The sequence below is a fragment of the Gasterosteus aculeatus genome, chromosome 4 (assembly GCF_964276395.1).
Source record: "Gasterosteus aculeatus chromosome 4, fGasAcu3.hap1.1, whole genome shotgun sequence".
Lineage (NCBI taxonomy): Eukaryota > Metazoa > Chordata > Actinopteri > Perciformes > Gasterosteidae > Gasterosteus > Gasterosteus aculeatus.
Window position 1 is genome coordinate 9,262,847 of NC_135691.1, and position 24,660 is coordinate 9,287,506.

The 24,660-nt window shown below is 44.6% G+C and overlaps 4 protein-coding genes across 5 annotated transcripts; 2 read left to right on the forward strand and 2 right to left on the reverse strand.

Moving 5' to 3' along the window:
• The first annotated feature begins 299 nt into the window (after positions 1 to 299).
• Positions 300 to 7,409, forward strand: tbc1d10c (TBC1 domain family, member 10C). The gene is made up of 10 exons (XM_040173692.2): positions 300 to 397; positions 731 to 868; positions 1,654 to 1,753; positions 2,094 to 2,201; positions 2,557 to 2,663; positions 2,839 to 2,953; positions 3,168 to 3,233; positions 3,398 to 3,587; positions 4,086 to 4,243; positions 4,705 to 7,409. The coding sequence occupies exons 2-10, from the start codon at positions 735 to 737 to the stop codon at positions 7,261 to 7,263; spliced, it is 3,537 nt and encodes a 1,178-aa protein (XP_040029626.2). The 5' UTR covers positions 300 to 397; positions 731 to 734; the 3' UTR covers positions 7,264 to 7,409.
• rad9a (RAD9 checkpoint clamp component A) lies at positions 7,410 to 12,102 on the reverse strand. The gene is made up of 12 exons (XM_040173699.2): positions 11,784 to 12,102; positions 11,609 to 11,679; positions 11,393 to 11,466; positions 11,192 to 11,240; positions 10,664 to 10,778; positions 10,441 to 10,540; positions 10,150 to 10,256; positions 9,585 to 9,691; positions 9,065 to 9,129; positions 8,867 to 8,965; positions 8,015 to 8,252; positions 7,410 to 7,813 (listed from the first exon to the last, which is right to left on the reverse strand). Exons 1-12 carry the CDS (start codon positions 11,815 to 11,817, stop codon positions 7,703 to 7,705), a joined length of 1,170 nt encoding a protein of 389 aa, XP_040029633.2. The 5' UTR covers positions 11,818 to 12,102; the 3' UTR covers positions 7,410 to 7,702.
• Positions 11,453 to 17,360, forward strand: LOC120817449 (uncharacterized). 2 transcript variants are annotated; one of them, XM_040173695.2, is made up of 8 exons: positions 11,453 to 11,686; positions 13,081 to 13,491; positions 13,594 to 14,292; positions 14,388 to 14,518; positions 15,071 to 15,461; positions 15,607 to 15,730; positions 15,841 to 16,028; positions 16,394 to 17,360. In XM_040173695.2, exons 3-8 carry the CDS (start codon positions 13,594 to 13,596, stop codon positions 16,640 to 16,642), a joined length of 1,782 nt encoding a protein of 593 aa, XP_040029629.2. In that variant the 5' UTR covers positions 11,453 to 11,686; positions 13,081 to 13,491; the 3' UTR covers positions 16,643 to 17,360. The 2 variants fall into 2 exon arrangements, with proteins under 2 accessions (XP_040029629.2, XP_040029628.2); XM_040173694.2 differs by having other exon boundaries at positions 13,081 to 14,292.
• Positions 17,361 to 18,206: 846 nt separating this feature from the next.
• On the reverse strand, positions 18,207 to 22,967 carry p2rx3a (purinergic receptor P2X, ligand-gated ion channel, 3a). The gene is made up of 12 exons (XM_040173698.2): positions 22,623 to 22,967; positions 21,444 to 21,579; positions 21,202 to 21,273; positions 20,836 to 20,905; positions 20,519 to 20,615; positions 20,352 to 20,429; positions 20,070 to 20,211; positions 19,530 to 19,666; positions 19,354 to 19,447; positions 19,145 to 19,210; positions 18,988 to 19,065; positions 18,207 to 18,893 (listed from the first exon to the last, which is right to left on the reverse strand). Exons 1-12 carry the CDS (start codon positions 22,754 to 22,756, stop codon positions 18,765 to 18,767), a joined length of 1,233 nt encoding a protein of 410 aa, XP_040029632.1. The 5' UTR covers positions 22,757 to 22,967; the 3' UTR covers positions 18,207 to 18,764.
• Positions 22,968 to 24,660: the final 1,693 nt, after the last annotated feature.

The window sequence follows — 24,660 nt, forward strand, 5'->3', positions numbered from 1 at the left end:
TTTCAAACACATATAATTGCTAAATGTCCCATTGAAAGCAAAAGAAGCATACACATTGTTCGGAAAAAACACTTTAAACGTAATCTGCAGGTCAATATTACACATATATCACTCCACGTGACAAGCTGTTTGATTAATCGTATTTCTGACATCCACGTCAATTAGAATAGCATTATATTACTGCTAGAAGCAGTCCAATGGGTGTTGATTTGAGGGACATTATTCAATAGTCGTCAGAGGGAGAGAGAGAGAGAGAGAGAGAGAGAGAGAGAGAGAGAGAGAGAGAGAGAGAGAGAGAGAGAGAGAGAGAGAGAGAGTGTGTCTTCCTCATTAGGGGAGTATCTGACACTTTACCTCTTCAACAACCGAGTGATTCATCATGACGGAAGTGTGAAAGGTAATTCCGTTTAAATGATTTTTAAGAAGATATTTACGTGTCGTCCGCTTTGTAGCTGTGATGATCTATGATTGCGAAGAAAGTTTAACACTAATGCTGCAAAAATACAAAATAAATAGCGAGCCAGATGTCCTAACCGCTGCTTGTATGTGAGGAAGCATGTCCTCTTAAAATATAACAGAAAGTAGCACAACATTTTCATACAACTACTGACCAACCTAAACAGGCTCCATTCGGAGCAGTGCTTTAACACATTCTTTCTACGTATAGCAGGAATTGTAGAGCTTTAAATGACCATGATGACAGAGTTCGCTCTCTCCTCTCCTCTGACAGTAAGATGTTAAGTCCAACCAGTGCAGCCCAGAAGAACCTCAGTGAGGAGGACAGCTCTGGATCTGATGGAGAGTCAGTTGGTCAGGAACCTGAGACCGACCGCTTCGGCTTCATTCTGACCAATGGATCCACTGCTGGGTGAGCAGCAAAGCATTTGTCCCTGTGTACTGTTACTATGCTGTTGTTAAGCTCGGCACGGTGGTCAAAGGCAGGTTTAATGTCTCTCTGTTATAATTATCGTCTTTTAAAGATCTTTAAATACTAATTTTTCCCCTGAATGCTGAAAAAAAACGCCCCATTACAGGATGATTGTGTTCAAAGAGGCCGTGCGATGTACCATGATGTTTTTTCACAAACAAGTAACCCTATTCAAATGCAAGACCTCATATTTATAAAGACACTATTCGTGAAAAGCAGCAGCTTCCAACCAATTTCAGTGAGTTTAAGTTGGAGACAGAAACATGAGATGTCAATAAATCTTTAAAACTATAAAAAAGAAGTGTTAGCCAACAGTTAAGGGACAGTTCACCTCAAAGTGGTGCTATTTTTGACTTTCCACGTAGCAACTATGGCAACAGCAACTTTAAATAGTTCACAAAATTGTAATTTTCTTGCTTGACTGGCTACAGTCAGGACAAGACCGTCTGTTACCTGCCGTTCCCACAGTTAGCCCATTGGTAACATCCTGAACGGTCGCCATGGAGACATCACACTGCTACCGTGTGGTTTTCCTGTTTCCTGTCTTGTTTTTCACAGCACTGTATTTCTGTAATGACAGCACACATACGTGCAGCAACTCTGCACACAGACCGAAAGGTCTTTAATGAGACTTTAATGCTGCCAGTCAACGGATGCATAAAAAGCCTCTCATCCTCTGAATATTTAATGTGTAAAATACTTGCCTGCATTCTGTTTTGTGTCAGGAGTGTGGGCCCACCGCCCGAGTTGGTCAGGCACAGGGAGACCAAATGGATAAATATCATTAGCCAATGGGATCGCATCTTGCTGAAGAAGACCAGTAAGGTGTGTCCCGTCTCTGACAACTAAAAGTCATTTAATGTAGTGAATATTAAGCCCTGAAAAAAATGATGCGCCATTTCCATTACAGATGTTTTGTCCCTTTAGAAAAGAACAGTTGACAGTAAAGTAAATGACGTTTCAGTTTTAGGGCCCTTGTCCCAGTGTCCCGTCTTACTGGGACACTTGTAGAATAGAACAGAGGCCCTTTTAACGTTATAATACACCTGTGCTTTTCCCCGTATGAGTCAACAAGTCCTGCATTCACACAAACAACAATGAAATGTAGTCAGCGGAGTCTGACTGCACCGAGCTGATGCCGTGTCTGTTACCGACGTCCCTTCAGGTCAAAGTGCAGTGTCAGAAAGGCATCCCGGCCTCTCTGCGGGCCAAGTGTTGGCCTCTGCTGTGCGGAGCTACTGACAAGATGAAACAAAGCGAAAACCTCTACCAGGCAAGAAAAAACAAACACTTTCACTGTGGCAAATGCTTTCAAATCAGCAGCAACTGCGTACGATTCAACAACAATTTGACATTTGAAATGTGTCAACCGTAAATGTAATTCATCAAACAATAATCATTGTTCTGGTTCCCGCATCTCAAATGTATGAATTTCTTATTATTCTCAGTTTTATATCACAGTAAACCAATATCTCTTCTAACTGACAAAGCAATCTGTTAAAAAATGAGGTTCATCACAGTGCAATACGTATAGAGCCATTAATAAGTCACCTACCCTGTAACCTAAAACCCTCGTAGTCTAGTGTTGGTAAATGGATGATTTCAACAGTCTTTTGTCACTGCGTCAGTCTCTGGACTCGCAGCCTGCTCTGCAGAGCTGGGTGGACGTGATCGTGAGGGACCTGGACCGACAGTTCCCTTTTCATGAAATGTTCCTCTCAAAGGATGGACACGGGTAGGAAACATCTCTACTACTGTTGGCTTCTGTTTCTCAGCTGGTACCGCTCCGTCTTCATACTCCTGCCAACTTTGTGTCTCTCTGTTGAAAAACAGAGGATATACAGAATGTCTCAACAGAATCATGCGCCTGTGGTTTGTGTGACTGGTTCCTGTGGTGTGTTTGTGTGTAGGCAGCAGGGCTTGTTCCGGGTGCTGAAAGCTTTCACTCAGTACCAACCGGAGGAGGGTTACTGCCAGGCGCAGGGGCCCGTGGCTGCAGTGCTGCTGATGAACATGCCTGCTGAGGTAGCCATCAACAGCACCGTCGATCGCTCTGCCCAGCAAACAAGCTGCAGACGCATCTTTAAAACAGGCCACTAGCCTGGATTTCAGAGGAGGAGAATTACTGCCCCACAAACACAATAAAAAACAGTGTATTTATAACTGTGCAAAACATAAAGGGGCTATTGCATCATGTCGACTTATTGTCATTCCATTTGCCATCATGTCTCCTTGTCAGGAGGCCTTCTGGTGTCTGGTGGAGATTAGTCAGCAGTACCTGCCTGGATACTACAGTCCTCTGCTGGTGAGGACCTCCACACACACACACGCACACACGCACGCGCACACACACACAGCTCATCTGTGCACCGCAATTAGAAAACAATGGATACCCGATCACTGCACTTCATTTGACAAGAAACCCGAAAAAAGATCTCCTGAGCCGTCTAAGCATGCACACCTCCGCAGGAAGGAGTCCTGTTTGACGCGGCCATGTTGAACTGGGTCTTGAAGAGGACGTGTCCAGCTGCACACAAACACCTGCAGCACCACGGAGTGGAGCCCCTCATGTTCGCCACCGACTGGCTGATGTGCCTCTACACGCGCCACCTGCCCTTCAACACGCTGCTCCGGGTCTGGGACCTCTTCTTCTGCTATGGTACGCCACCCTCCCCCCCATTATGAAAACTAAAGTATCTTCTGAAAAGGAGGCAAAATAAATGGAATTTCTCAGAAACAATAATCTCTATCACATTATGCCTTGTGTTGTAATAGCATCATATTAGATTTGTCAGCTTAAAGGACTCTTCGGGCCATTCTGCTCCTGTCAGTCACACATATAACCAAACACAACCTCGCAGGATCAAACATTAAGGCCACCGCAAGCATTGCGGCCTCAGTAGAAGAGCACATCCTCCACCCACTCAATTTCCACCTCAAACTGTGCGCTAAGGGTGGAGATACACAGCAAGTTCTGTCGCCTGTGGTTAAAAATACTTAACAGGCTTAGATGTATTGCAACTTATTTTAGCAAATCATCCCTGTAAAAAAAGACACAACTTTATAAAACACAAGGAACTATCATATACCGAGTGATTTGTGCGACGTTAATGTGGCACGTCTCTTCACTACCTCTCCTCTCCTCCCGTCTTCTCAGGGGTGCGGGTGCTGCTCCAGGTGGCGGTGGTGCTGGTGCGCCGGGTGCTGGGCCGGGCCGAGCTGAGGAAGCGGTGTCAGGGCCAGATGGAGACTCTGGAGAGGCTGAGAGGCGTCAGGGAGGAGGTCCAAGAGGAGGACAACGCTTTCATAGCCGAGGTTCGAAGGACAGGCGTGGTGGTGGCGTTGAGGGGAGACGGTTACACCAGGAGCCTTCTTCACTTTTGCTGCTATGAAAATGAATCCAACTGTTTTAAACAGTTTAAACAACCTGACCTCAAGGTTCACCTAGTTGTATTTTTGAAGCTTTTAAACAGAACCACATAGAAATGAGATGGAAAAAGTAACATACGAAACATAATGAATGTGGAGGCTTCTACACAGCTCGACGACATTTTCCTGGCATATTACAGGCAAACCGGGGAGGTTGGAAACTATTCCTGTACTCTTCTGGGATAACTAAACACAAGGTGTCCCTGCGTAGTAGTTGTCGTGGCCTTTGCAGCAACCGGATTTCCACCAAACTGAATGGCTGTGTTGAAATCAAGAAATCATTTAAAATTTGGGTAAAATGACAGTAACGTAAAGTGGCACCGGTGTCTTTCCCCCCCTGTTCTCAGGTGTGCTCGGTGCAGCTGTCAGGAAGAGATCTGCAGAAGCAGACGGAGAAGGAGTTAGAAAGGTGGAGGAAAGACAGACCCTCGTCGACATTCGACCCCAGAGGTCGCTGCCATGGATACCGGATGGCGTGGGCGAGGGAGCAGGAGCGGCGCCAGAAAGGAAACCTGTCCGTCCCTCTCGCTCGCTCGGCCTCCACCCTCTCGCTGTCTCCGTCCCTCCTCCACAAGAAGGGGTGGAAAGGGGCAAAGGCGAACACGCGCGAATGGGAAGGCGGTGGCGGCCGAGTTGTGAGGCATTTCTCGATGGGAGCGAAGGAGGACGGGAGGAGCTGGACTGAGTTCCGTTTTAAGAAGGTGCCGCGCGTTCAAGAGGAGGACGACGACGCAGTTTTGGAGAGCCACGAAGAAGAGGAGGAGCTGAAACTGACGGAAGAAAGGGAACACAAAGAACTTTTAGAAGAACCTAAGATGATTGAAATCCACAACGTGCCGACAGAGCACGTAGAAGAAACGGTTATCGCAGAACAACGGATTGGAAACGGGGGGGAAACAAGCATCGCTGGGAAGGAGGACCAACTCATCGGGACCGAGGAGAGCAAAGGGATTTCGGAGCAGAAGGAAGAAACAAACGTGGAGGCGCACAAAAGTGAAGGTCCGACCGAAGATCAGACCACTGAACACAAACAGGGAGACGAGCTGCACCCTGACAGCCGGACGCACGTCCCGGAGCACCAGAGACATCCAATCCAGCACCTAGAAATTCATGGTAAAGACTCAGACCAAGCGACGGAAAACCAACCGTCAGGAGGCGGATGTGCAAAAGCTGAGGTGGAAACTCCGCCTGAGATAGAGGAAGATGCTTATGCTGATAAAAACACGGAGGTGGAGGCGCGGGAAGGTGCATCGCCAAGCGAGGAACAGATGATTCAGGTCGACGTGGAACCGGTGGAGAGCACAGAAACTGAAAATGGGCAAAAGACTCAGGAGGACACGGGCCCAACCGAGAGAAGCTCGGGCTCAGAGACGGACAGTCAGGTAACCGTCGCAGATCCCACAGGAGAGACGGAGACGCGACAGCAAGAAGTAGTCGCAGAGACAGGCACAAGCCCACGGGGAGACACATTGGAACACAATTACCACAGCGGTGAGTCATTGACAGAAACTGACACGAAAGTAGAGTCCCACACACCAAAAGAAACTATTGAACTGGCACGGACTCAAGAAGAGCTGGAGGGAAATCCAGCCGCACAGGAATCAGAGACTGAAATGGTACAAATGGTTTCAGAAGAACACCTAGACTCAAAGGCAGGAACATTGATACTTTGTTCACCGCCATGTACTGAACCAGAAGACAGCACGGACCTGGCAGCTGATACGGAGACTGAGGTAGAAACACCAAACCACGTAGAGACAGAGTCAAGCGCGGCTTTTGACAAAGAAGGTGACGCAGAAGCTTCTGAACCTTCACGGGACGAAGAAGGTAGATGTTTGGGTGAACACTCCCAGGCACAGGCTGGTCCAACACAAGCTGAGGAAAGGGAGAATACTGACTTGATAGCACCTCCGCAGGAGGAGTTAGAGGAGGAAGTAACACAGGCAGGAGCAGGGCCACTCACAGCCGCCGGGCCTGATGGGAAGAATAGTTCGGTAGAAACCATCAGCTCAGAGGAGCCTGCACCCCAACAACCGTCTATCATCCAGGACACTGTCGGTGCCGTGGAGGAGGAAAGCCCAGAAACTCCTCAAGGAAACACGGTAGGAGACGACAACGTCCCCATTTCCACCGAACCAACAGACCCACCAATCGCTGACAGAACCCTGGAGGTCCAGGACGAAGATTCTCAGCTTGTGAGGGACCAGGCTGAGCCGGCTCACAGGGGCCTGACACCAGCCACAGGGCATCGAAGCAGCAGGTCCTCTGGAGACTTCTGCGTCCGCAAGTCGTCCAACTCCAGCGGGTCCAGGTTAGCGCGTCGGCTCTCTGAAGATCTCTTCATCATGCCAGAGAAAACCGGCCAATCACAATCAACTCCTAATCGGCAGGGTAAACTCGGCCAATTACAGTCCGACCCCGGAGCGGTAAACCCGACCCAGAGTCCTTCGGAAGTAACCGCAGAAGTCTCCCCGTCTTTGTCTGCAGAAGCGACTCCAGCGGTTCAGCCTGACCCCCCAAAACGCTTGGGTCTCTTCCGCAGGCTGAGGGGAGGACAGCCCAAAAAGGCAGCCAAAATGCAAATCCCCAAAATCTTGATTCAGGACTTCAGTGATGTAACCGGCACGGGGAAACCGGTGGAGGAAGAGGGAGAAGAGAAACTGAGCTCCAGGGAGAGGAGGCGGCGGCGGAGGGACCGAGAGAGACGGGAGAAGGAGGAGGAGAGGTTGAAAAAGAAGAGAGAGAAGGAGCTGGGGAAGGAGAAAGAACGAGAGAGGAAGAAACCACAGACGAGGGGGAAGAGTTTCCAGGCGCAGAGCGAGAAAGGGAGCAGTGATGCGACTCAACCTGCACAGACGGCATCACAGAAGCTTAGCCATTCTTCTTACACTGAATCGTACTTTTGACAAAAAACTGAAAAATATTTTTTTTTATCGGATCCGGAGGAATGAGGAGTTGTTTTACAGAGTGCTTCAAACTCATACGGATCATCATACATCTCTGTCACACTTGAACCTTTTGACATGTAAATAAATCATAAATAATGTTTAAATAATTTGAAAAATATGCGTCTTTTATTTAGAGCTTTTTCGTCACACCTAGATCACAAACCCAACAGACGTTGAACAAAAATAAACAGGAAGTGCTTCATGTCCAGGTTTACATAATCCCATATTTCCAACATTATAGTCCAATAAAACATTGTAATATCCTTTTCTGTACTGTCTTAAAAAGAAAACACTCCCTGTAGAACAGTTGTGCGGGCTGGTAAAGATGAAAATGATGGTTCAAGGCATCAATCTCTTCTCCAGTGCTGCAGTGTGTGTGTAAACGACAAAGGTAGCTTCATTGCACGTCCTCCTCGCTGTCACTGGCCAACACTTGCTGACTTGTCACTGGTTGAGTGGTCATCTGAGAGGACGCGGGCAGCACAGATCCAAAGAACAAGGAACAGAACTGCGAGAGGTGAAATAGAGAAGAAAACCATGAGAGTGTGTTCTTAGAAATTAAAACAGCTTTAGATTAGTTGTATACTATCTATACTATACTATAAAAAAAGAGCAAAGTAATCTAATCAAACTGTTTACCAATCTATCAGCTTTTTCCATTTTCAGCCTTTTAATGAGGTAACCCATGAATGTGAACACTATACCGCACCTTCTTATTAGGTGGTCTGCCGGAATCAGCTGTTTCATCTTCCTCCTCCTCACTGTGTGGCCTCGTCCTGTGATTGGCTGCAGCACTCGGTTTTGAACATAAAGAATCAGATAATGGGGGTGTAGGCGGACCGGCGCCCGAAGCACCTGGCGCGATACTGGTATCCATGGCGATGAGGTAGCAGTCTATGTCGTCATTCATGAAGTCATCCGGAGGGGGCGGCGGTGGCGTGCATGCTCTGAGGAGATCACACAGGAAGTTTGTGGTAGTTCTGAACAGAGATCGGACTATATTTACCAGTATCATCAGGGTAAAGATGTCCATGCTCATCCAAATGACACTTTTTCTAAAGTCTGCTGGAAGTAATGTCCGTATCGTCCTGGATGGGCCGGCTAGCGAGCTGCCAAAACTTGTGTTGAGTTTATTTTTGAAGGATATCACAAATGCATATAATACAAATCCGCCATGTTTATTATCTTACCAGTGAGAAGTGAAGACTAAAATTCCCGTTGGTACATTTATAACATCTGTACATTGTCAGATTTCATTATTTTATACATTTTGCACTGCACTAAATTGTACGTGTTCAATCACTGAGGCTTGACAACCAAACTGTAATTAGACTTTGCAACAAACCAAATACTCTACAGCTGGACAGATGTGTTGCCAAGAACATCTGCATCTAGCAGTCAACTGACTATTGCACCCAGAAGGTGGCAAAAGTAAGGCAACATCCAACAATGTCAAAAATGTTGCAATGTCTGTGCAGAGTATACGTTGAGAATTTACTGCCCCTCCAAAAGAAACCATTTGTAATAATGAAAAAGCACTCTTGTTTTGTTTGAGCTTTACCGTCTGGGGTTGTTTTTACGATGGTTGGGGTCATCGGACAGTGTGGCCAGCACAAAGTTCCCCTCCAGTACGCTGTCTGTTAGTGAAAGCACTACGGGGCTGACGAACACAACAAACAACACACACACACACACAATGTTAACGTCACTACAATGTTAACCATGTGATTAACTAACATATGTATGTGAGAAGGTTTACCTGCCCGGTTCATCAAAGTACATAGAAATAGGGAGACCAGTGGACTCTGCAAACACTAGCAAACCCTGGAGGAGAGATGACAAAAACAAACTTTTAAAAAATCTTCTTGATGAGTTAATTGATAAAAAGTCTTTCTTTTGTTGCTTTTCTTTTTATCCACAATGACATATGTTTAACTGACTGCCCTCAGTGTCATTTCCTCCAAAGGATTCCTCTCCCCTTAGAACAGTGGTCCCCAACCACCGGTACCGGTCCGTGGGCCGTTTGGTACCGGGCCGCACCACAGAAAGCTTATATATTGTTTTTTTCTGAAAAATGTTTTATTTTGAAAATTGACCGGATTTTCTCCTAATTATGCGCACTCGTCCCTCTGACATATTCCCCACGCGTCACCTAACCCCTAATTGCTCCCCGGGCAAAAATGTAAAAAAGCCATGGGTTAATAATGCAATGTAAGTCGCTTTGGATAAAAGCGTCAGCCAAATGATGTAATGTAATCCTTCTCTTGTTGTTCTCTTACCCGTAACTCCTTCAGACAAAAGGTCACCCCGTTGTGGGCTTTGACAGCAAAATGGTCGAACTCCTCAGAAGCCAGACACAGCTCTGTCAGCATGGCCTTCGACTGGTCTGGGAGGGAAACAGAGTGAAAGGATGAGAAAAAAGGATTTATTATTAGACGTATTTGTATTTCTTTGTTGTATTCTATTGCTGTGAGAAAGCAGAGTGGAGAAGCCTTCTGCTATTGGCCAATGACAACAGAGACGACACAGTACAAACCTGCTGTTCTGCCTTTCTACCACACAATGGCAACACTGGCTTCAGATTCAGCCTCTTCACTTTGCATTGACATCTCCATGTCATCAACATAATAGTGACTTTCCTTTACATAACATCATTAGTTTTCTCACAATAAAAAGCCTGATTGAAAAGATAAGGATTTGTTGATTAGTAAGACAAAAAAAAGAAACCATTTTTTTCTTTTCTTTTATGGAAAGATTTTGAAATACCTGGTTTACTGCTTGATAAACGTAATAAAACCAATTATAACACAATTTTTTAACTTCTTGGTGGAAAAAACGAGTCACCTGCGTCCTCCTCCACATGGTTCCTGAACCACATCCGTTCATCGCTCACTGACACCGTCACTTCTTCTAGAGACGGAGGGAAGTGGACAACTGTGTCCACCAGCAGCCTGAGATCAGAGGAAGGCAAGAGGTGAGTGAGTAACAAGGAAATAAAGTGAACCACTACTTTACAAAGTTGCACCAGTTACAAAGCAATGGACAAAAAGAGAGAAATAGTTCAAGTAAAAAAAGACAAAGAAAGATTGGTTCTCTAATATTTTTATAAGATACATATTAAAAGATTTCACAGACCTGGGATTGCATCTGAATACATTGGCATAGCTGTCTTTATCAAACACGGCCTGTAAGCTTTCGCTGTCCTGGAAAGACAGGTTATGTGTCTTCATGAGGCCTGCATAGAAGAAAAAAAAACACAAACACAGTGAACGATGTGCTTAAATGACTCAAATATGCGTCAGTACAAATAATATGTGATCCTTGTGAATTATGTGAGCAGGAAGTGAAGCACAGATACCGTGTTTGCAGTGGAGGGTGAAGGTGAGGCGGTTCTTTTGCTCGTCCAGCTCGATATGACACTTTTCCACCGTCTTCTCCAGAGTTGCTAGGGACCTGAATACGGCCTGCACACTCTGACTTACACACAGAAGATGATACGAAGGGGGAAAAAATGTATATAAAACGCCATGACTTTATTAATGTGCACTGAAATATTCTGGTAACAACCCAGTTAAGACAAATGTCCACACTGAAGTTGCCATGACAACATTTCAATCCCACTTACGGATATTTTTTATGCACTTCACTTTACACTCTGTTTTACTCTTGCAGCATATTCTTTAGATGTGATAATATAACTGGCACATGCCATGTACCAACGTTCAAAAAAGAAAGCACCCAGATCAAAAGGCACAACGATGACGAGGTGTACCACAGTAGCAACATGACAGGAAGGATGGTCCTTTTAAATGTGTGAATATATTATATGCGATGGATTAACTGTATGAAGGCTTGAATTAAAACCCCACCCTTTCTCTCACCACACCTTTATTGCAATCTTGCAGCGGAAGGTGTGTCCCCTCGGGATGGTGTATCTGCACAAAGAAACGGAAAGGAGAGTTGGCCAAAAGCTCCCATTAAAGATGACACACTAATATGTGATGTTTAGTGACTCACTCTCTCTCTGAAACACACACACACACACACACATCACAGTGCAGTTTAAACGCAGGCACACAGTCTGCACCTGCTAAAGAAGAGTGGTGTGAACAGGAAGCAAGCATATGCCGACCGAGAGGAGTTCACAGACCGCAGGGCCAGCTACAAGAGAGAGAGAGAGGGGAGAAAAAAACGCTTATCAGCACCACTCATTGACGCAAAGTTTGCACCTACAGGAAGAAACAAGACTTTATGCGTGGCAGGAGGAAGTGGTGGTGTATGTGACGGTGTCAGAGCTGCTCACCCCCTCTTCCTGAGGCTCCACATAGAGCTCATCTCCGATCCTGGACAGAGAATTGATGGCTTTGGCCAAGACTGGACGGTACACACACACAGACACACACACGTAACGAGAAGATTAAGAGCTAATGTTACGGGTTTTGGGGTTTACTGATTCAAAGAAGGCGGGGATTTGCTACCTTTCACGTTTCCTCCCGTCACGACGCAATCCATCTCGGTTGGCGAACGGTCGTTAACCTTACTTTTCCTTTAAGTTAGCAAAGTGCGCTAGAAAGTTAGCCGGAGCTAGCGGCTAAACGCAACCAAAACCGGAATTATGGGGGTTTTAATAGTTAGCACAGCGAGCAAGAATCTTCTTGGTATCGAAAACATATTCCGTTGAGTTATAGGTCGACGCTTATGTTTTATTTTTAGTTCGCCTAAGCTGCATCTCGCAACCAACTTTGCGTTGTTTACGCCGCCATTACCCGCTGCCTCGCTGAGGACCAATGAGAGTGGCTGAAAGCCAAAGGGGCGTGGTTGAAGAGACGCATGCGCAGTGTGTTTCTAAGTGGCCATCCGCGTCACTCTAAATGCATGACTGTGTATAAAAGTATTTGATATGGGATTATTCTGTAAATAAATGAAATATTGTAAATTATTGTATAAAATTCAGCTAGACTATTAGCCAATTAGTGTATTGAGCCTCCTTGACTTGACGTGTATGTGGAGTATATCCATTTTATGCCACTTTAAGCTTGTACTTCTGTTTTAGGCAGATACTGAAACCTTTAAAATACCACTTTCACATGAATTAAATACTAATGTTAATCCAATAATATAATTTTTGTATATAATTATATGCACTCTGCATAAGCACTTGAAATTGTGTTTACTTAAGCGTATTTTAAAGGAGAATAGGCCTACCTTCTTACTTTAAATTATGAAGATACCCAAATGCAGAACTTTTACAAATGCAGGACTTCTATTTATTTTTACATCGTGATATTACTACTCTTACTTACGTACAGGATCTAAGTAACTCTTCCATTACCACTTTATACATAGACCTGTGTAAATTAATCAAGTCAACCCATAAAGTAATTCATATTTTACTTTATGTACATGGCGCTATTTTAGATTTTCGTTTTTGTGTTTATTAAGAACATTACTGATTAAATGACATTTTAAAATATTTTTTCTACTCTCCAGTCTCCAGTAGTGTAGTCCACTAAATATATTTTTATAGATATTTTGATCTTGTATTTATGCATAAATTTAGGTAAAGACCTGTCTTTACCTGTCTTTTTTCCCACAAAATAAATCAATACAAAAAATAAAAATAAGAGTGTGTGTGTGCATGTAGAGTGAGCCAGGGAGAGAAATGGGCAGGAAGTAACAGCAGAGAGAGAGAGAGACAGAGAGAGAGAGGGGGAGAGAGACTGAGACTGTCAAAATGATCTCACCTCACTGGTCTTTCTCGTTGGCCTGCTTTAGAGTTTGAGGAACGCTGCAACGCTCCTCCCATCTCCGTTGATACAAATGGCTGTTGCTGAAGAGGTGTGACTAAAACAGCATTTGTGTACTGAAACCATGGACGTTTCGTGAAAAGGAAAACACACGAGAGGACGAAAGGAATAGTTTTAAGTCCAGTTAAGCTTTGCGCCAAGACAAAACAAAAAGGGACAAATGGCTGCTGAAACTTTTGTGGATACGGGAGGATTGGAGTATGAAAGCAAAACATCCATGAGGAAACTTAACATTCAAGCAGAGGAATTCCAACTGTAACAGATGGACCTGTTACGACATTTCGGTTGAGAAAACTCCTGACAAGATAATGGAAAAAGATTGAAATATGAAAACAAACGGAAACCACCATCGCAGGAGTCTTGAGGGCTGACGTATTAGGTATGACTGTGTGGAATCCATCTCTGTTGGTTGTGCGTACTCTCATTGTTGACATACTTTTCTGTGAATCCTGGACTTGACACGCAGCAGTTCTGTTCCTAGATGTCTCAGCCACATGATCCAAAAGACAGCCAGTCTCTGCTGCAGTCCATGCTGCAGAGACTGAAGCTCCAACCGGGAAAAGAGGCCCAGGAATACCGGCACCCACCTGCACTCAGCACAGCGGAAAGAGGAGGCTCCATCATCCGCAAAGTAAACGGCCGTCCTGTAAATGACTTTGAGCTTGGTGCCAATGGGATCCCGCCGAGGGTGTTTGGGATCTCTGCTGCGGAAAGAACCAGGGAAATACAACCACCGGGTCGTTGCTGTGAAGTGGACACGGGTCTTATTTCCTCCCCCTCCCAGAAAGACGACATCGAGGCCGACACGGGTGAGGGAAGGTTGCTGGGACGTGCCACTCAGCCCGGTATCATCCTGACAGGAACGCGGCAGCTGTTTCCCGCCGAGTCACTCAAGGATGCTGTTATCACTTCCGTTGAGAGGACTGATGGGGCGGGGGGCAGTTCCGGCAGCACTGCAGTGACGATGGGACAGGGGCTTGGAGATCCGACAAAAAATAAGGACATGCAGAACGTTGCGACAAACAGTAGTTCAAGAAGAACACAGCCATCGTCTGAGACTAAAAGGAAGAGATGGCCCCAGAAGATCAGGGAGAGATGGAGGGACAGGCCGGGGAGTTTGAGCAACAGAGGGGGGAAAAAGGGAATAACATTAGACCTGAAAAATGAGCAAGGACCTGAAGTGAGTAGTGGATGTTTTTATTTACTCTGTGTGTTATTTAAAAAACGAAAAAAGACTAAAACTTTTTTATTTCTTAAATCTCCCCTCAAAACCAGCTGTTCACAGCAGTAAGGGTCGCCGAGACAGCAAATAAGGTGGAAGAACGGGCCCTTCCTTCCCTCGACAGCAGTGATCCCGGTAGCCTGCCTCCTACTCGCACGGACAACGCCAGCGAAGGATGTATGGGGTACGAAACGTAAAAGAAGACACTCAAACCAGTTCCGAAGACACAGGCGGTTGTTTGATCCTTAGCAACAGGTTGGAAGATGTGTCAGGTATTTTTAAAGACGCGTCCAAGAATAGCTTTAATGTTAGTTTCGGCTAATTTATTTGATGTAATGTGTCAAACACACCCCTGTCACAGGGTGTGTTATCAGCCATCTGCAGTCACACTTTAATGGTGCAATAAGTGTCATCACATCATCGGGAACATCGCGGAAAAAAAAGACATGCTTACATGAACACACAGGTCCTCATAGAGCTGAACGATGATTTTTGAGCAAATATTAGTCAACTGCGTACTAATTGGGTTTTTTTTTTCTCTGAGACCGAAAGATACAGGTTGTATTCAACATAAAGCAAGGGAAATACTTATCAGTTATCTATTGATTGACACATATTTGGTGCTTTAAAGAGTACAGTCTGAAGACATATGTAGGATTGATTAGAACTGAATAAAATTGACCTGACTTAAATGTAATTCTTTTTTTAGGCTAAGCATTTCAATTCTTTTTTCCAGATCAGCCACCAACTTTCAGTTTGGCCTCGGGTCCTTTAGCTTACTGGAGGAGATTGTCACGGGTCAAAAGTGGGCCAGGTTCCTAAATCCCAACCAATCAGCCGCCTCGGCAAATCCGAGACCTCCAGGACTCAAAATCCCATCAAGTCTTAATGAAAGCGGTCAAACACCTGTGATTTTTAACAAGCAAGGAGGTGCGTACAACCAGTGGGACTTCAGAGGCTCCGCGGCATCCCCAGATTCAGGTTTCATGCCGCCCGATGCTTTCCAACCCGTCAGCATGGATGTTTCAGTAGCAAAGCCAGATGCAGTACGGCACGTTCACAGTGACGCTGGTCAAGCAGAACCAATGAAGCACGGACACACCCGTGGACCTCCTTCGTGTGCAGAGGTTAGAGCTGAACGATAATGCATATTTGCATCTGGTTCTTTTAAAAATAGAACTAAAATTAAAACAAGCACATTTCCACAACTCCAATGAATTTTATTTTCACACATGAGGTGGTCACCACGTAATCCTTTGTCTTTTGTTGCAGCCTAAAAATTTTCTGGAAAACTCAGTGCTGAAGAAAAGAGTCCAACGCTGCAGGAAGAGGCCGTATCACGGAGACGAGATGCTTCCCATGGAGGGAATAAACAACGGTCAGGAGGCAGAAAGAGGTCAGAACAACTAAACACTATTACTATTCACATGTTTCACGACAAGAGAGTTGAAGGAGGTGATGTTGGTTGTAGCTGAAGACTTAATTCTCTCGTCTCTCGTCTCACAGAGGGGATGATACCGTCACCACGCCTAACAGACATCCACGTGATGGAGGAGACCGGAGAGGAGCAGCGTGTCGACCATGTGCCTTCATACACCCTGAGCTCCGCATGTGCTCCTCTCGCCCCTGCACCCCGGGGCGTCCTCAAACACTCCATATCCCGGGACTCCTCCATGGAAATTGTAATGAAAAGGGTAAGCTGACACAAAGTGAGATACATTTAACATGCTAATTTGAAGCAGGTTGGGGTGTGCACTGGGTTGTCACACTGATAATATATTTCTTAAAGTATAGACTACTGGCAACGCATAGATTTTCATTTCAGTGTGGTTTCTAAATACGTTAATCATTTATTTCCTGAAAATAATGATGTAATTCGGTACTAACTAGACCAAGAAAATAATGACGATCTTAAAAGAAATGATTAATTTAATCCCATATGAATACAAATTCATTATTTGTTTTAGTTTCATTGTAAACTTCTCATATGCAACATTGCAAATACCTAATATTTCCACTGTTCATTTTTCCTTGTCTCTCATGTTTTTCTCTGGATCAGAGGCGAGTTGAGGAGACGCGGCGGGTTCATTTTGCAGAAGAGGTGGTGGCCATAGAGCCCCCGGCGCTGGACTCGTACGCTACGGACTCGGACTCGGATCCTGAAGACGAGGAGGACTCTGTGGCACCGCAGGAGTGTGAGGAGCAGAAGGCAGCCATAGAGGAGGTGTCAGCCCCCCCACGCCGGGCTGCTCTGCCCGCCTGGATACAGGCTCTGAAGAGGAGGAACACGCGGAGGAAGCACAGATAGACTGAACAGCCGGAAACTTCTTCTTACTGGACAATTAAAAGCACCTCCGTGTCTAATCGCTCCTCATCCGCCGCCAAGAACATCAGCGCTCAAAATGTTCATGGATCAAGTGTTAGATGGATAAAGAAGGACTGTCGTCCTGTCAGCTGTTGCTGCCGCTCTCGTCTCTGTCCGTCCATCTGGACTCTATCGTGTATTATAGAATCTCAGTGTGGATAACACAAGTATGACCACGCTTTAGTTGATCAGGTTACTGGAGTAAATATTCTCCCACTTGATGTTTATGAGAGTTGCTGTGCTTCTCCTGCCTGTGCTGAGACGTGTCTCTCTGGAAAATGAACCCCAGAAGAGCGAAGGGACTTATAGCTGAAACGTTGCCGGCAGACTAATGGTGGTTTCTGCTTGTCTGCTGCTCTCTGTTCAGCTCATGAAGGGCTGGAACATTATTTTGAGGCCATTTGCTTGCAGTCACCACTTATAGGATTGTTTTTTTTATTATATGATGTTGTTTTTAAATGGCGGGACTGTTGCTTAAGTGATGCTTCCGTTTGAGTCTCCCAACACGGGAGACAAATATGAAAGGAATGATTTGAGATGTTGCACAATGTGTGTTTGCTTTCTTTCTGTGTCATGTATGTATGTTTGTATGAGATTCTGTGTGTTTGACGGGGATCAGTGCCGGCAGCTAGTCTGGTACATAAACCCCGTGACACCAACACTAGGAGACCCGCTTCAGTCTTTGTGGTCAGCTACAGCTTCATAATTACTATACGGATTGTTAGCCGGAGAACGCTGTTGTGTGTGTTCGTCAACATTGTTCCCTCAACCTGAAAAACTAGAGAACATATTGGAAGACAAAACCTTTTCCAGCCACACCAGTTACATTATATACATTATTACTGGTGCTTGTTGTTGTTGTGAAATAGTGTAAAAAAAAACAATTTTAAATTTAGATTTACCAGACGCAGCATTCAGTCCTTTACAGTAACGTGTATCATATTCTGTCATTTCCATTATATTTTATATTGATTTGTCTGATTGAATTAGTACATTCAACTTTGTGGCTAACTGCTGTCAATTCCTCTTAGCCCCCCTCCGACCACAGCTATCTTCTCCCGTAAAACACTGTCGGAGCCATTAGGAGGCCCTTTAGCTGATCTATTAGTGCCCTGGTCACCGTTTACTGTGGAGCAGAGAGAAGAAAGTACTGTATGTACTCAAGAAATACAGAAAATCACTCAAACCAGAGGAGTAAATAGCGGGAGAGAATCGTACTGACATTTTGGATTGAAGGAAAGAAGAAGGATTTTAGGCAGTAGAGTAACATAGTGCGTGCCATTTTAAAGAAGTGGATAACTAATGGTCCATTTGTGAACCTCAAACCACACACACATTTATCCCTCGGCACACCCCTCTCATAACACACACACACACACACACACACACGCGCTCTCTCTCATACCATGTCTTTACACTATTTGGAGACTATTTGGTTGCTTTTATTTGTGCAGGACAGAGAGGAAGGGTGTTGAGAGTGTGAATATGACACAACCATTTTCCAAAATGGTAGTCAAATACTTTATTCTCAGGGCTGTTATTGTTATTTAATACTCAACATGTTTTTTTTGTTATTCTGGTTCATTCGAGCAAAGCTAAAGGAAAACAGCTTTAATGTGTTTGGCTGACAAACATGTGCTCGTAGTTTATTATAGCTGTAAAATGAAACTGATGACATTAAAATAGCAGTTTACTACTGTGTAATGCCCTACAAGTAGAATTATTGTACTTGAAACCAAGCTTTATATAAATGCTGAGGAGTATGCCATCCCTTGAGTTTCCTCCTAAACCATCTGGAGAATATGTGCCTGCGTGATGCTAACCAAGAAACTCCAATTATTCGTATCAGCCATACAACAGGTGATTATTCTTTCCTTCTGACTCCTCCTCCGCGAAACTGCAAAGATTCCATAAGCTCGCCAAACGAAAACTGACTGCACTGGCCTGACAACCAGGATCTCTTGCAGCAATGGAAAGAGAAAGAGAAGTCCATTCTTCACATTGTTGTTGTTGTTGTTGTTGTTGTTGTTGTTGTTGTTGTTGTCGTCGTCGTCGTCGTCGTCAGTCAGACTGGTTGATCAGAGGCATCGAGGGAAATGGCTCCAGAGTCGTAGGAGCTCTTGATACCTGGTCTAAGGGACAGCTGGCTGTCTGGGCTCCGACCGTGGGACGCGTCTATCTGAGCCTCCGACACCTGGACGGACAAAACAATGACAAGAATGTCTGTCCGCGCTTTGGTGACGCTCTCTCTGACGGCCAGATGTGTTATGCAAAGAAAAAAAAAATACCTCTTCAAATTTCTTGGCTTTGTACTGGTCTGCCCCTTTCAAGAAGTTAAGCAGGATAATGTCACAGAGAACCGTACCCTGCCGACACATAAAACAAAAGTTATAATCAAAGCCGACAGCTGACACTTCCGTCTTTAGCCTGATGGGATTTTCCTACCAGTCCAACAGAGGTGAAGGCAGCTACCAAGTTGATGAGTGTCGGGATTATGTCAAACTTTCCTGCCTGGCGAGAGAGATGGAGACGGTTTGGGTGACGTAATGTACAAACATCACCCAGCAGGACTGCTCTCCAGCATAGATAGTATTCTATAATATTTAATCCATTCAACCACGGCCACGGACGCACGCCAGAGTCACACAACTCACTTTGCCAGTGACCATGACGTCAAAGCGGATGGCAAACGCTTTGTGAAGCGTCCGAAATTCCGTCCCATTCTCCGTCTGGAAATATTTGGCAAATCTGAATTCAAAGAGAAGGAAAAGAAAGTGACCAAAAAATGAAAAAAGAAAAAAAGTAATTTGAACACGAAGAGGAAAAGTACCTGAAGTTGTAGCCGCTGGAAATGGCATTCTTGGCAAACGGCGCATCCAGTCGTGTGAATTTGTACTTGGGTAAGCAATATTCAATGTCCAGATCCAAGTTACACTTCCACTCAATATTTATTCCTATTTCTCCACCCTGCAAGAGAAGGGTGAGGAAAACACAGATTCACATCGGGGCTTTTGTGGAATTTGTGCAATCAAATACAGTATTATTTTTTGTTGAGCGTTTTATACTCCGACAAAGGCGGTTAAAGTAAAAGGTGCCACTCTGCTGAACTGCTTCCTCTGAACGTCTAGTAACGAATCGTACAGGTAAACATTGTAGTTACTTAAACACCCCGGGCATCTGATGCATGCAAGGCATCGGTGAATGTCTTCTTGGGAATGACGATAAGCTACCTACTCCCGTCCATCTCGACACAACTGTGCCTCTGTGTATAGTTTACAGCGCAGCTTCAACATGTTGGCCTTCAACGATGACGCGTTGAAGGAATTTGAGGGGAACTAGGAAAGGGGAGGAGATGGAGGACGGATATGACCTTGAGTGCGAGGTCCGCCACGTTCTGATTAGTGTAATTCAGCACGTCCGTCACGCGAAAGATGGGGCAGTAGGGGTTCGTCTCGGGATGGTAAGTACATTTCCTGATATCATCGGACGTCATTGTGGAGATAAGGTTCCCTCTGAGAGAAAAATACTTCATGTTAATGACAGGAAATGATCACAAAGGAGCAGGTACCAAATTATGTTTGATTATTACATATTTTCCACACAGTTGTGTCGGCCGCTTAAATGTGAGGGTGAGAGTCTGCGTGTTACCAACCTGGTGACATCGAACATTGGAAAGCGAACGCTGTTTTTGATGAAGATGGTGAAGTTGCTCACATCCAGCATCGGTTTGCTGGAAGGATGTTGACAGAGAAGAACGCGTGAGGATGACAACCAAGTGTCTTAATGAGATGCATATTATTGTGTGTGTGAGAATCTTACACCGCAACTCGGTCGTTCTCGGCTGGACACCATCCGAAACTCTCGCAATGAGCCTTGGTTGCATTGGTGGAGTTAACGCAGACGCCTGTAATCACCCCTGGTGTGTGAGACAGAGAGCGGGATCCTCAGTAAATGGGACACAATCTGGTTTATAGTTTAATCAAAGGCAGCCGCAAAGAGTTTGCGGTCTATCGGGGCATCACTTTCCCGCTCAACACTGGAGCAGCTACGAATAGGGTTGTCCCCGACATTGACTTAGACACTAAAACATTGGGTACCATTCAAAATGGTCGACAATAACAGGAACGCTGACTCACCGTTGGAGAGGATGCTCCCCATGTGCTTGTGGCAGTCTTCGTCTTTGGTACATTTAAACATTCCTCCCACCTGAAACACACAACAGGAAATGTAAGAGTGATATCAAGTACACACACTCAAGCCGTACTTGAAGTTCAAGTACTGTACTTGAGTGTACTCAAGTACTTACTTGAAATGTCCTCTCTAAGAACACGTTTTAAATGATTGTTCTCTCCTTTCGGCCACGGTCACGGTGGCTGAAATAGCTTCAGCTGAAATAAACGGTTTCCCGGATAAGAAGCGATTTCAGAGACATTGACCCTGGACCCTGACTGCCGGAGCGCTTTGCGATGCTGTGGAACGGAGAGGTTTGAATGTGTCCTCACCTCTGAACAATATCCTTGAAACTGATTTTCTGTGACGATGACTTTGGTCATGATGCAGAAGATCCCGGCGCCCTGGAACACAGCCGAGCATTTTTACATTCCGCGCTTTGATGAAATGCAGCCTGAAAGAGCCGCCAATGTTTAAGTACATCAGCATCGTACGCGTCACCGACACCAACAATGAGCCTTCGTGTTCAGTCCACCTCGTGTGGGGTCGGGCCCGCGTTTTGTTCGCCACACACCTGTTGGGGGAAGACGTAGTCGGCAACGTCCATCACTCGGCCGTTGTGGTAACCCAAGCCTTTTACTTTGGTCATCACAGAGGACTCGATGCCGGTGTCAAACGCCTGGTACGCTTTCTCGTGGACGAAGACCCAGCTGCCGGACGCGTGGGATGAACAGCAGGTCAAGAGTTCAGTGGGAGAACATGAAGCCTCTGGGCATAATTAGCAGTCTTTTACATCAAATTCAGCCTTGACTTTAAATAAATAAAATGGTTTGGATTTCACCGTCAGGATTTTTTTTGCAAACTTTTTGTTTGCCATTTGGTCATTTCTGGCAACATTTCAAATTTGTTAACACTGTACATGAATTTGCAGCAGATGGATTACTTATTTCATCCAGATGTAAGAACAAAGGAAATTCAAGGAGTCTTGCAATATGTTCCAAACAGGAGTATGTGTTGTTAAACAACCTTACAGCCACGTCGTCCTCGTCCTACTTTAAATGGTAGTAGACATTTTTTTTATTGGTAAATACAATTTTACTCAAATACAGCTACTAGTTACTATTGAGATAAAAAATATCTGTATATAATACATAAGTATATAATTAAAGTGTCAACCGGATGCAACTTTTCTTGTTCATGGATCAACAATAAACGTCAAATATTTTTGATGTAATACTGCATAATGTAATACTCACAGGGGTTTTCTTTTTTAAAGTACTTTAATTCTTTGTACTTTGATTGTATTTCACTGACAACATGTATTTTATATAATTCAAATTTAGAATGGTAGACTTTTTACGTTGGGGTATTACTGTTAAAAAGCAGTTTGACACTTTTCTAGAGGGGATATTTGGATATAAAATGAAGGTAAAAATTGACACATTTCAACACTTAAATCCAAGCGGCTTCGAGCCCGTTGGAAACTGTAAACATTTTCACAGGAATTATTTCTTTTAAAAGTAGCCGCAAGTAAAAGGGTTAGAGGAGGAAATCTTAAAATACGGCCATATAAATCCCCAAACCACGCTTGTGGCTTGATAAAAAAGATGCTTTTATACTAAGATAAGTCTATACCAACAGAAATCCCACAGCTTTTAAAACCCTGCACAAACAAATCCGAAAGGGTCAGATAACACAAAACCACGGATTGATCAATCAACATGCCCCAAAAACACCCAAAACGGCCACTCACCCGAAGAAATATGAAATGATGAGCAGCTGTGCGACTCGATTGATGATGCCCACGGACCAACTCTTGACCAACACGGACTTGGTGGTCTCATAGGTGAAGAAATTGGTGACGAGGCCCCACCCGAAGGAACCCATGGCTGCTCGTCAGCAAAGAAAAGTTTCAACAACTGTCCAAAAGTGTCAAAAGGCGCCTTAAGAGAAGGCGCGTGGTGAACCTACAGCTCACTTTGCTTCAACTGGGAGGGAACAGTCTGTGGTCCTGTGTGTCGCTCACTCTGTGTTCATCCGCTTTATTGTGTATTTGATGGTTAGAACTCACTGGTTTATAAGACAAACTGGACCTCCCACTTCCTTCACTCGAATGAGCGAGAGGGGATTGTGAAAGTGTTCCAGTGTCCCTCCCTCTTGCTATCGACACCACAAATCCCCACGTCCCAGGCCTCTTGCTCTCACAATAAGCCAGAGGTACACACACACACACAGACACACTGTTATTCAGGGTCACAAATCAATAACCCTCCATCCACTTTCATCTGCTCCAGACACATTTCTGTTATCCTTTCAGTGTTTTTTTTTTTTGTTCTTTGATGCTTTTAGCTGAAGTACACTACGGTCACTTACTTCATGCTTCAGTGGGTACGAGAGATTCCCGAGAAATCCAAACCCCAAAAACCTGAACACACCACTCGCAGAAGAAATGATACAACATCTAGCGCTGTTTAACGCCGAACGCATTAGTACCAAGGGCTTCTGCATTGCATTACCTGTTTATTGGTTGGTTTCATTTAATGGCAACGCTCAAAAAGCCTTTGCCTCAAATTGAAAAGTTTGTGAAAAAAAGAGATTGAGTTGAACATGTTGTTTGCCTTAATTTCCAAATATCTTCAAGCAATATCCCCCTTACTTGGTTTTAGAAAAGAATTTTATTTTAGTCGCCTCTACAATGAAGTAGATCGGTTCAGTTAACATTTTGAAATACCAGAAGCTCGACAGATAAATCAGCTCACGGATTTGGCTGATCTTGTCTCATGCAAAATATATAGAGTAATAATTTACATGAAAACAACAATTCCAAATGCTTAACATTATTGAAAATGATTATAAATATGTCCACGTTTCTAATTGCTATTGGCCAAAAAAGATGTGAACAATTCAGAAGACGAAATGTTTCTGTAGATTACGGACTGTGTCTTCATGTCTATTCTGGATATTCTTTGCTTATGAAAAAAGGAAACATTTGACATATAAACGAAGATAAAAATGTTTCTACTTTTACTTGAGGACGTGTTTCACCAGTTCATCTGAGAGGACTTTTTGAAACCGGCCGTGAAAACTTGTGAAAATGACACAACCTTAAGACAGACAAATACGTTTGTTTTGTACGACAGCCTAAATAAACACAACTGGTTGTACACTTACAGGCTCCTACAGGAGGAAATAAGTCATAAACTCTGTTATTGACAACTGTGCAATTATTGCAACATATGATACGACCACTTCTCAATACACCCTCGAGCACCAACAGCATTATTGGCTTTTACATCGTGCAGATAATGTAATGATGCAATGACAGTGTGTGTGTGTGTGTGTGTGTGTGTGTGTGTGTGCGCGTGCGCCTGAAGACTTTGTCATTTCTTAAGTGGGCCCATTATGTTTGTGGTCACTTACTGGTAACGCAATCGAAGACAGGACAAACACACATGCAGAAGCTTTCAGGCTGCATGCGACTGTAACACTGATCACAAGATTAGTGTCTTTGCATTCCGGCAAATCACGCCGCGCAACGCGTACATCGGCAAATTTGAGACACCATTAGTCCGATTTTGGACGTGGACACACACATGAGGACTGAGTGCGGGCTTGTCGGATGTATCCCCCCACCCCCCACAGTGAAAGGGGACACCATCGTGAAAGGGATCATCATTGAGCAGGAAGCGACCCGCGTCCTCACCATCATCACTTCGATGATCCCGACTAATCACCCTGCACAGGAACCTGCACAGGAGTCTGTCAAACAATGAACAGGGGGGGGACTCTGA

Coding starts and splice junctions, on each gene's coding strand:
- tbc1d10c (XM_040173692.2), top strand. CDS start 735: ATGTTAAGTCCAACCAGTGCAGCCCAGAAGAACCTCAGTGAGGAGGAC. Junction 869..1,653: donor ACCAATGGATCCACTGCTGG/GTGAGCAGCAAA, acceptor GTTTTGTGTCAG/GAGTGTGGGCCCACCGCCCG. Junction 2,202..2,556: donor AAAGCGAAAACCTCTACCAG/GCAAGAAAAAAC, acceptor TCACTGCGTCAG/TCTCTGGACTCGCAGCCTGC.
- rad9a (XM_040173699.2), bottom strand. CDS start 11,817: ATGGATTGCGTCGTGACGGGAGGAAACGTGAAAG. Junction 8,966..9,064: donor TACTTTGATGAACCGGGCAG/GTAAACCTTCTC, acceptor TGTGTTCGTCAG/CCCCGTAGTGCTTTCACTAA. Junction 8,253..8,866: donor CGTAAAAACAACCCCAGACG/GTAAAGCTCAAA, acceptor TGATCTCCTCAG/AGCATGCACGCCACCGCCGC.
- LOC120817449 (XM_040173694.2), top strand. CDS start 13,594: ATGTCTCAGCCACATGATCCAAAAGACAGCCAGTCTCTGCTGCAGTCC. Junction 14,519..15,070: donor GCCAGCGAAGGATGTATGGG/GTACGAAACGTA, acceptor TCTTTTTTCCAG/ATCAGCCACCAACTTTCAGT. Junction 16,029..16,393: donor TGGAAATTGTAATGAAAAGG/GTAAGCTGACAC, acceptor TCTCTGGATCAG/AGGCGAGTTGAGGAGACGCG.
- p2rx3a (XM_040173698.2), bottom strand. CDS start 22,756: ATGGGTTCCTTCGGGTGGGGCCTCGTCACCAATTTCTTCACCTATGAG. Junction 21,274..21,443: donor ACTACGTCTTCCCCCAACAG/GTGTGTGGCGAA, acceptor GCTGTGTTCCAG/GGCGCCGGGATCTTCTGCAT. Junction 19,066..19,144: donor CCTTCACCTCTGTTGGACTG/GTAGGAAAATCC, acceptor ATGTGTCGGCAG/GGTACGGTTCTCTGTGACAT.